Source organism: Echinococcus granulosus, assembly GCF_000524195.1.
Source record: "Echinococcus granulosus chromosome Unknown EG_S00107, whole genome shotgun sequence".
NCBI classification, from domain to species: Eukaryota; Metazoa; Platyhelminthes; class Cestoda; order Cyclophyllidea; family Taeniidae; genus Echinococcus; species Echinococcus granulosus.
Window position 1 is genome coordinate 156,107 of NW_020170487.1, and position 11,387 is coordinate 167,493.

At 43.4% G+C, this 11,387-nt stretch overlaps 1 protein-coding gene across 1 annotated transcript; it reads left to right on the forward strand. All coding sequences in view use genetic code 11, as the record gives it.

Moving 5' to 3' along the window:
• Nucleotides 1–1,427: 1,427 nt before the first annotated feature.
• EGR_08476 (NADP-dependent malic enzyme) lies at nucleotides 1,428–7,751 on the forward strand (the record flags this gene model as incomplete). Its single annotated transcript, XM_024497725.1, has 13 exons — nucleotides 1,428–1,520; nucleotides 2,763–2,948; nucleotides 2,987–3,084; nucleotides 3,534–3,783; nucleotides 3,856–3,947; nucleotides 4,566–4,675; nucleotides 5,182–5,448; nucleotides 5,792–5,889; nucleotides 5,989–6,102; nucleotides 6,359–6,473; nucleotides 6,876–7,018; nucleotides 7,267–7,440; nucleotides 7,512–7,751. 13 exons carry the CDS (start codon nucleotides 1,428–1,430, stop codon nucleotides 7,749–7,751), a joined length of 1,980 nt encoding a protein of 659 aa, XP_024347866.1.
• Nucleotides 7,752–11,387: the final 3,636 nt, after the last annotated feature.

Consider the following 11,387-nt stretch of genomic DNA (forward strand, 5'->3'; position numbering starts at 1 on the left):
TAGAGTGCGGCGGTGCTCTTCACCCTTTCTTCGATGGGTCCTCCCATTCCCTATAGACACGCTTGTTCTCCCAGTTGTTGACGTCAAATCTTTTCCCTTTTTTCGACATGAAGCTATATAGTTGGGCCTCATCCACGCTCTCTACATAGCTGACTCTCTCTTTTTGACGGCGCACATATTCTCGACTTAATGCAACGCAGTAACCTGTAAGGATAATACTTCCAGCGAGGGGAATAGCTCTTAAAAAGAAATCCTTCGCGGAAAACATTGTGATCCGACCTCAGCGTCCCGTGGGGCTCCGCTTGGTAGGCTGTCGATGCGAGGGGTTGTTAAGTTTGCCCAAGATTAGCAAAACAAACTGAGGTCCTAAAGTGGATGGGACGATTTTTGGACAAGGAGAGGGTGTCAAGGCAGTTGTGGACTCGTTCCTTCCCGTAGGTGATTGACTGATTTATAACTTTTTTTAGTAGATAGGGGTTGTCGTCCTCTTGGAACTCTGCAGAAAGAGTTGGGGTGGGCAGCTGGGCTAGACACGCCAATGACATGGTGGTATTCTGGGCTGGGGAATTCTAGAGCGTAGTTTCAGTGGGCCCCTAATAGCTGTAAATCCACGCCTTATTTCGTGCAGGTTTGATGGCTTTTATCCACAATGCGAGATCGTAGATGTGCAACAGTATTATAACTGCAGCCGGCGTGGTGATTAAAAAATTGGGGGAAATGCTAAAAGTGTGGGTAGAATCAAAAGAGTTTCAAACAAGCGGTGAGCAAATCTTACTGATGGTCTGATATTTAGGGAACGTTTGTCAGGCTTATGTGCAATGGAAGTAGGTTCTACAGTAATGACTCTAAACCATTCCCTTCCTAAAGGCATTAATGGAGATCCCGAACAAGATGTACACCAATTCTGTATTCGCCGATCAGTTGCCATCTACGCACAAGTGTTTTGCGGGGCTTCCGTAAGATACCCAAGTTAGTGGGTCCTACACAGCATATGAGCTATGTATTTTAATAAAATAAATATAGTAGGAGTCAATGATAAAATTTCTGCAGTCGGTAGCATTAAGCTTTTAAGGCAGGCGGCTATGGAATGCCAACTTTGCTTACGGATAGTTGGGTTTCAAATCATATTTTATCTTGCTGCTTGGCTGCACGCTTCTTCAAAGTAAACATTTTATCAGAGGGGTTTGCTTGTCATTAAATCGCTTTGGCCTTCTGTAAGCTCTGTCCACTGCCTTTGTTTGTTTGGAAATGAAATAACTTCAAACAACTTATCTATTACTTTTATTTACGCAAAATTTTTGCTTAAAGATAGTAATATTTTAACGCTATTACGTGGCGCAGAAAATGTGTCGTTTTAAATTTGATTTTGTTTAAGTCAACCAAGTTTGTTTCTCAATCTTTACTGGATTTTCGAACCCACTGCGAGCATGTCTGGTAAGTTTGTCCAGGGTCTGACGAAACAGCTTCCCCGTCTTCGTAACAGAGGGATAGAGATTTTGAGAGATCCAGGTACTAATAAGGTGAGTTCGGTTTTGTTGTAGGATTGGGACCCAAATTTGTCTCGTAAGTCTATTCAGTTACGAATCTAGTTTTTGTTAATATGTTAAAAACGTCGGTTTACTCTATGACCGGTTATATTTGCAAAGAAGTGCTGGGGCTTAAACTTGCACTGTCACTTTGTGTGAGTTTCTAGTGGCTGATAAAGTTGCACTGCACTGCTTCTTTTTATCGCGTCCTCAGCGAAATAACGCCTATATCAGATCGCATTTCGACTTCCGTATTTTGCGGAATATTGCTGGAAAGGCTAAGACAGTTGACGTTTTGCATTAAATACTTGACGCTTCTGGGGCGTATTTGTAATGAGGTCTCAGAAATACTGTGCCCAAAAGTGGTATTTATAACCAGTACTTGAACATTTTGCATTTTAGACGTTATTCTATTGCATTTATGTCAGCAACTCTCTTTTTCCCGCAAATTTTGCTTATCAGTTAGGCACTTTTTCGTTTCGCCGATTAGACTAAGTAATCCCAAGCATTTTCGTGAGTATACTGAATATTTGCATTGTTTCATTGGCATTTGTTCAATGCGCAGGGGCCACTGTCAAATTTCCGGGTGCATTCTTGAACCTTAGAGGTCTTCGGTGCTTATAGAAATGTGGGAACAAGTGTATGTGTACGGTTTGGTTGCTACGTTGTCAAATTTTGTTGTCAACGTGTAAGATGGCTTTTTCGAGGGCGGGTTAGTTTTTCGAATCGCGATATCGCTTTTACCTATTAGGCTTTGAATGAATTTTTGCATTTGCCCCAAGACTAAAGTGTCCCATTCCCTCCTGAATTGATTTACCGAATATAATGGCTGTTAGTACATGCAGGAAATTTCGATTGCTGTCTTTAAATCAGGCTGTTTTACCATTCATCATCGGGCCTTCTCACGCAGACCGTACCTATATATTGTTACAGCAAGTATCTCGGTCATAGATGATCGCTAACATTTGTATTTTTTTTGTCGAATTTTCACACTTTGAATGCAAATACCACTGTATCAGCTTGGAAATTTACCCGCCTTTTTGGTGAGGATGCTGGTACTACTACTACGGCGTTTGAAATCATTGGTAGAATAGCTGATGGTAATCGCGATATTAAATCTTCGTGGGCGTACAAGACTGGCGCGGATTCACATAAGTGATTGTGTACCAAAAAACTTGCGCCTGTTGCTGACACTCATCCAACTAATTCCTGGTTATTTCCTAAATTTCCTTTTAGGGTGCTGCGTATTCCCACAGAGAGCGTCAAGTTTTGGGTCTTCATGGTCTTTTACCACCTGCGGTGTTGACTCAGAAGGAGCAGGTCCAGAGCGTTTTAACGAATTTGTACGCCCTAGATGATGATCTGGGTCGTTACAATACCCTTATGTCCCTTCAAGACCGTAACGAAAAGCTTTTTTACAAAGTTTGCTTCCACGTTTCGTTGTTCAGCTTAACTTGTAGGTGGTAACTAGTAACCTCGAATACCTCCTTCCTCTCATCTACACGCCTACGGTTGGGAAAGCTTGTTTGAACTACGGTATGATTCTGCGAAGACCGAGGTATGTAGTCATCGATAGCACTTTTGCGTTATCCATCTCATCATAAGGTATCCTCCGACCATCCGTCCATAAGTGTGGGTTGCTGCCAAGATAGCATGCAAACGGAGATACACATCCTGTGATAGTTGAAGTAGCACAAATTGCATGATCCCGGTTCTGTGGTAGTTATAGGGGCATCTGGCCCTTTGGTTCCAAATCAAGGTGTGCACAAAAGCAATCTATCCACTCTTCCATTGATACACTGACATGTCCGTTTGGGTTAAATTAATACCCAAGCCCATACGATCACATAAACCACAGCAGTTTCAGCCAGTTAATTAATGTTCCCAATTGAGGTAGTTTTATTTCAATTCCTTAAAAGGCCGTTCGTGTCCTTATTTTCACCTCACTTTGGACACGTGCAGATTTAAGGGTAACCGTCCCGCACCTCGCATCTGTTTGTTTTCAAGGGGTCTCTACATCACGAGCAACGACAAGGGTCACGTTCGCAGCATCCTCCGCAACTGGCCGGAGAAGCGTGTGAAAGCCGTAGTTGTGACAGATGGTGAGCGGATTCTAGGTCTTGGTGATTTGGGCGCTCAGGGCATGGGCATTCCAATTGGCAAGTGCGCCCTTTACACAGCTCTCGGCGGCGTCGATCCACGTGCCTGCCTTCCTCTAATGATTGACATTGGTACCAATAATGAGGACCTATTGAATGTGAGTAATTTGCTCGGGAACTCGCTGCTAACTGAGAATTCATGGCTGTTGCAATATCTCTCTTTCTCCTAGAATGAGTTCTACTTGGGTCTGCGTCAAAAGCGTATTCCCACAGACCAGTACTATGAGTTGATGGATGAGGTGTTGGAGTCACTCGTTGATCTGTAAGTTGGTGTGCATTGCTTTCCTGTTGTCTTATATTTTCATGTCTCATACCGTGGTTGTGTTTATTTACACGAACACCGTTTGCACTGAAAGCGCTTGGCGATTCGCATTAGTCCATGCAAAAGAAAAGCACATCATTCTCCATTTTGTTGGCGGAATTCCTGTTCAATACGCGAAGTGTCGGAAAGTTGAATGCGGGGACCTGTCAAAGGGATGCCCAACTGCTTTCTGACCTTCTCCTATCATTTTGCGTTGCAAAATAAGCTATTGTTTTGCACTATAGGTTGGTGTAGTTTGGGGCTGTATCACTATCATTTTAGAATGTTATTCTACTGTTTTTGAAACGAGTTAGTGTTGAATCCTCAGTGCATACAAATTAGCGTTTAGTGAAGCGGATTATTCGATCAGGGCAAGTCGGGGTAAAGCTTTGTTGGTTCAACGCAAATTTAGGTCGCAAGTTCGCTAAATAGTCAGGCCCTGTTATTATTCCAAAACGTACCGGACAGGGTTGTTAACACGTTCTGTTTAAATGTTTTTATGAACTCCTCGTTATTTACGCAGTGGGCGCTCTCAAATGCTTGAACATGAATGTTTACTTCATTGTGTATTTTTTTCAGGTACGGTCCCAATGTTTCGGTGCAGTTCGAGGATATGGCAAACAAGAACAGTTTCGCCTTCTTAGAGCGCTATGGAAAGAACTACATTGTGTTCAATGATGACATCCAAGGTAGTTGTATTTTACTCCAGCTCCCTTCGATTTCGATCGGCCATTTATTGTTTACCTTCTTGTTCCAGTTTTGGAAGTTATTTCACCGCTTTCATATTTCATTTTACGTGATGTAAAACAGTCTACTGCGGTTTTGAGTTTTGCCGCCTGTTAAGCTACTAATTTATCAACAATGCGGAGAGGGTGTCGTACAACCTAAAGAAAAGCATGATCGTTCGCTGTTGTGGAGTGCATTTGTTGCGTTACTTTTGCGCTTTCATTCCTCGCATTCATTTGTTAATTGCTTTGCTTACCGCTTTCTTTTTTTTCCTTCGCCTTTCTTCGAATGTAAAAACGCCAGGTTTGTTATTTAGCTTTGTGTCTGGATTGTCCTTCCCCAAACAACCGCGCTTGTGATCACTGATCGCACGTGGGCGCTCTTCCCCATGTTCCGTTTCTAATTGTTTTCGGATTTAGCATTTATTTTAAACAGGTATTAGCATGCACTCTCTGTGTATGTGATTTAGATTCTTGTTTGGAGTTCGAATGTTTCGCTTCCCGTCATACCAGCGTTGTTGGTGGCCTCGATAGCTGTGGGGCCTTAAATGAAGTCAGGACTCGGACGCGCATTGTCCCTTTTCGTGTCTATGTTGACTCATCGTTGTGGGCTGAGCTTCAAATAGCCAAGGGTCGTTCATGGTTAGTGAATTTTTCAGAAGAGTATAAGCCGACTTGCACTGTAAACGGTCCTTTGCATGTCGATGGACGGTGTAGTCGCAAGTGTGTTGTTAATGGTTATTACGTGAAGCGTGATAGCAAAATCTGTGTGCTTCTGGTAAGCAAGCTTCCTGGGGTCATTGGAGAATAGGCTTGCACGGCAAATGAGGGCTTCATCAGTTCTGTTAGTGTTGATTGGCATATTTCGTAAATTTGCTCTCAGATGCTCCTTAGTCTTTCATTTTTTTCACTAAAATTTGGTCAACTTCTCTTTTACCAAATATTTGCCAAAGTCCTAGCTTGCTTTCGTTTTCGTATCCTAGGTTGATGTTGTATTTTCTGTTGTGCGGTAGCTAATCCGTGTATGAATATCAATATCTCGCAGTTAATGGGCTAGTTTTTCTGCCTTAAACTTCCAAGGTGCCGCTGCTGTTGCCTTGGCTGGCCTCATCTCTGCCACACGCATCACTAAGACACGTCTGATTGACAACAAGTTCCTCTTTTACGGAGCTGGAAGCGTAAGTTTGACTAGGTTTATCTGGTTCTCACAATAACATATTCTACTAGCAAATAATTAGTAGCTTAACAATGCGTAACCTGCATTTCTTTACCAATAGGCTGCCACTGGCATTGCCAACATTCTCATTTCTGCGATGAAGGATGAGGGAGCGTCGGAGGCGCAGGCTCATTCACGCATCTATATGATGGACTCCAAGGGACTCCTCGTCAAGGTTAACTTAGATATTTGTAAAATGACATTCTAGTTCACTCCGTAAATAAGCAAGTCGTCTCAACACGGTGTTAGCACTATTCGTGTATCTCACGCGTAAGATACTTGATGTTTATGTAGACTCGCCTTAGAGCCTCATCAGACATCGTAGACGCTTTTTTACATATTGGCACCTTGTTTATCCGGATGTGAGTCCAGTGTCACGTTTACTTGTGAACATGCAAAACTGATCAAATAACCATCATCATTTGCAACAGAGCCGTCCTGAGGGAGTGGCGGAGCCACACAAGCTTCCCTTCGTTCGTGACGATTCTGGACCTGTGGATCGTTTAACCAACGCCGTTACTCAAATCAAGCCAACTGTTTTGATTGGTGGGTTATTAGATTATTTCGCAGTTTATTTTCCGGCATGGCTCTGCATGTCTTACTAGCTCCACAATAATCGGCGCCACATGCAGTAAAGTACGCGGGTTGTTGAGTAGGTAATTTCCTCAGCTAATTAATGCACGTAAGTTGTAAAAAATTGGCATAATACTTTGCAAAATTCTGCTGATATTGTGCGTACAAAATGCACTGCATTTAACAAAAGACCTGAAGTTCCCTTTTTACGCACTCACACTTTCAGCCTTTTTATGCTTGAACTGAAGTAGTATTCCTGGTACTTATGAGTGGATGCTAACAAATCGCTCAATAACATTAGCTACTTTGAATGGTGTTGAGTTGGATCATACCGTCTTTGAGGCAGCGCATACCTACGCACTTGTTTTTCATCAGGTGCTGCCGCCGTTTCCCATGCGTTTACTCGCGAGGTGCTCAACCTGATGGCGAACTTCAATAAGAGACCTGTCATTTTTGCTCTTAGCAACCCCACTGAGAAGGCTGAGTGTACCGCCGAGACAGCTTTCAAATCGACGGAGGTATGTGGCGCCTCTACTTGCCCTGGTCTGCCCTTTCATTTGTGTATCCTTTTGCTTGTTGTGCCTCCCTTGCACGAATTGAATTGCGAGAATATCCTCTCCACTTTTTTACTCCTCTTTGGGAGCTAGATAAACATAGCGTTTCCTATCACTTCTTTCCTGTCACTGTCTACTGAGTTACTATTTTTCAAATCAGTTGACGTAGCTTTGAAGCCCAATATTTTTAAATGAATGCTTTCGTGTTTCAGTGCCGCTGCATCTTCGTGAGTGGCTCTCCATTCCCCACCATTCAACTTCCCTCGGGCCAAAAGTACTACCCAAGCCAGGGCAACAACTACTACGTCTTCCCTGGTTTTGCCATGGCTGTCACATCCGCCCTCATCCGTCCTATCACTCAAGATCTCTTCCTTGCGGCCGCTAAGGTGAGTTGGCAGGCTAAACCATCGCATTGTTGTTTTGATGATATGATCAACCACAGTCTGTTTCGTTCTAGACGGTGGCGGATATGGTGACGGAGGAGGACCTAGCAGTAGGTAGTACTTATCCACCAGTGAAGAAGCTGCGCGAAGTGGCACACAAGGTTGCTGTCGAGTTGGTGACGAAATCGTTCGCCAACGGCACTGCTCAATATCACCCTGAACCGGAGGACAAGGTGGAGTTTATCCGCAGTCTCACCTACGATCCCTCTTACGTGGACTTCACACCAGACTCCTACGATTGGCCCTCGCAGTGAGACTGGCAGTCTAACTGTTAATGGCAAATACAATCGGTGCTTGACCCTCCACTCACCATTCGCATTCTCATCGTTTTTTATAGTTGCATGTAGGCTGTTACTCATCACCCCTCCGTAGTCATCGTTGCTTTTCGTATTTCTGCTTTCCCCTTTATCCCCTTATCCGGTTCAGTTTTTGCGTTCACCTTTCGCGGTAAAATTGATTAAACTTTTGGATGAATTTGGAGTGCTGCTTTTGGGTTTATAGACTTACACTTTTTGCGTGGTTCAAAGTTATTGGTACTCTTAAGTAATGTAAGGTAATTTAGTTTTATTGAGCCTAGTTTCCCGATTTTTCGCAATTATTTGCCTTCAGTCAAAAGGCGTCGAAGACATTACTGGTAGTTTAGCATCCTGAAGAGGTAAATCCCCATTTTAGATATACTTGATCCTCAGAGACCTCTGTTGGTTGGTGTAGTTTCATGGATGCAGTCAGTTACGGAGCTGTGATTTGAGGAGTACTGCTTTGGGTATTGTGGGATTGGGTTGGATTGACCAGCTATCCAAGTGCAATCAACATTTGTTAAACCCGGAATTGTAGTAGTTGTGATGTCAGCCTCGACCAACCGTTTCTCACCCACACAACGAGTTGAGCAATTGCAGTTGTGCAGGGGGTGGGTGGAATAGGTTTACTTCAAGAGCATCTTCTATGACTTCTTCGCCTCGTTGGTTTCCTGCAGTTCCATCGCAGGGCGTTTCTCCTTGGGGTTGATGTTTTCAGAATTCCCGGAAGATTACTCTTCCAACCGTTATTTTGACGACCTATTCTCTCGTCAACAAAATTGTGAAGTTGGTTGCTCTGTAAGGCATGGTAATACGGCTGGAGACGCGTCGTTTAGTAATTACATTGTATGGACTTATCCGTGTCTGTAGTATCTTGAGCCGTACAACCGTCGTTTCATCCAGATGTGGTTATCGCAATCAAGTTCCAGCCTTATTATTCCCTCTTTCGTAGGTTTCTGCCACTTGGAAACATTCATGCGACCAACCCATGATACTTCGTTCAAATCTGGGAGAAGAATCACGTCAATTGAGCACATTCTTGCGTAGTGACAACATTTATCAAGGGCTAGTCGCTGTTTAGATTTATCGTTTAACTTGTAACTACATTGATGCACCATCCATTTTTTGATTCCAGCGGGGGAAAATTACAAGGACACTTCAATTACCAATAAAAGGTAATGAGGGCTTTGCAGTTCAACAACTGCGATAGCTCCTCAAACCACGTCCTTTTACATCACTAACTCTACTTGCCCAATGTTGCTTCTCCCTCTCGTCAGATTCACACTATCGAGAGGATCCCATTCATTGCAAATGCAAAATGATGCATTGACGGTAGTTCTGTACCCTTAGGGGCAATCTATGCAGCGTGCAGAGAGACGAAGTCTCTGGAAGTTCGTGGGGCGTTTTCACGATCGTATGGATGCAGCGGTCTCCAAGGTTCCCGCGTCGAGCAATATCGCTCGTGTGTTATGTGGCCGAACGAGGTAAAGGTCAGGCGAATCCGGTAGCTTTGCCCATCATCAGTTGTAATCTACCCATCAGGTCACATAAAATTGGCAATACCACCCAAACGAAAACCACAAAATTTTGAGGATACGATTTTCAAACTCTACTATTGTGCCGCACATCTTAATCACACGAATGAGAGACAAGTGAGACAAATTTCCTTGGAGCAATGGTTCGATTCAAGCAAAATTTGTTTAGCTGCCTTACCCTCCAACTTTTCAAGGAGTTCAGTATGATCTGAATGACCGCCACAGTGAATCTTACCGAGGATTTGTGCATAGGTTGCGATGCATTCGACTTCAACATAATCTCGGCTTGGGCAGCTGTTCTGGCCCACCTACCCTCAGGATGGGCCACCTTCCCCCAGTGAAACATTTTGCCAACTTTAACTTCTGTTTCCAAAAAAAAATGTAGGCATGAAGGTCACGACAATGCTGTTAAAAACAAATTGGCCAACATTTATATTGAATTTGAATATACAAGTGATAAATATGCTCTGAAACTCATTGTAGAAGCAGAACTTCATCTGTATGTCCTGTTGAACGCTTCAGCCTTTGTAATTCCAATGACGAAAACCAACTGCCTTAGTTGCCCTTCTGAAAGTTTCAAGTTCTTGTATGCAATCATTTGATCACTTTCTCTCCAAAATCGCAAAAATTTGACCAAATAGAAGTCGTCAAAATCGAGTTCTACAAAACAATTTGCATTTATTACGTACAGTAGAGGATCAACTGCAGCGCCCCAATCTTTCCCTGAGGATGAGTGAAGGCATAATATTAGGGTAGAATATGCATTATCAACGTACAGAAGGCTGGTGGAGGGAGCTGCTGGCACCGTCCGGAGGTCATTCCATCCAGTAGAAGTTAAAGGCAGATCCCTAAGTACCCGCGAGACCAAAGCAAAGAGTTAAACAAACACTTAAAGCATTACATAGCTCATCTCCTCTTCTAAGCGTCGTCCGGCGCTCCCCTTGGTCAACCATCAGCGTTGTCGGCGCTGTATTACCCACGAACCAAACGCCCCAGTCATCGAATTTGCGTACAACTAAGATTTCCGACTACAATGCCTTGGTCACTCTTGGCAATTCCGCTGGATTTAGAGGTCTGTCCTATATGAGAACTGCTTTAGGGAAGGGGAAATGTGCTGGAAGTCTCGAGTGTCCACTGCTAGTCGTAGAAACATTGGCTCAGAAGCAGAACCATTTAACAAAGGACGGGGTTTAAAATTGTTTTGTGTGGATAAGGCTTTATGTCTGTCCCGTTTGGCCACTTCAGTACTTCCCAGAGATGTGGTGAAGGTGGCGCGTATTGGCTTAACTGACATCTTCACTCGGATACCGTAAACATTTCCATAACAAACTTTGCCACAACTAGTATCGCTTCAGTTGTTAAGATCATGCCTGCAGAACACAGGATCGGGGCAGTTGCCGAAGGTGGACGTCATTTTCAACCCTTCTCTTAGGTGTAGTCACAGATTCATCCATCCGCAGCATACTTCCTTCTTCCATCACGTGAAGGATTAGCATTCAGCAATAGAAATTAGGGAGGTTGTCCTTTTTGATCGGCTTTACTTTTCGCAGTCAGCAATGTAGCGCTCAAAGTCTTTCGTAAAGACGAATAAAAAACATAACGCTAGGGCAGAATATGAATTTTCGACGCAGAGGGGCTGGAAGACTGCTGGCATGACCTAGTTGCTATGCCGCCAAGCAAAACAGTGATGGAGCCTTCAGTGCCCGCGTAACCAAAACGAAGGGTTAAACATATAATCAGTATTGCATGCCAATCAAGTGCATCTTAGTAACCGTCTACTTTTATCCCCAAATGTGCAACTTTTCTTACATTTCAAGCAGAAGGCGTGTTTAGAATATTTTATAGTAATCTTCTAGGTTGGCTGTGAGGATATTAAAATCCCCCACTAAGCCTTGATCCCTATAATCTTATTCTCCATCATTTTGATTAAGCCTTTGTTTACCCTCTTAGAAGGTTGCACTGCCAGATTTACCAAATCCAACCATAACCCATTTTCCAGTAAAAAAATGTGTAAAAATCGTGGACCGGTGTTTCCAGGGTTAAAAAAACTCCAAAATCT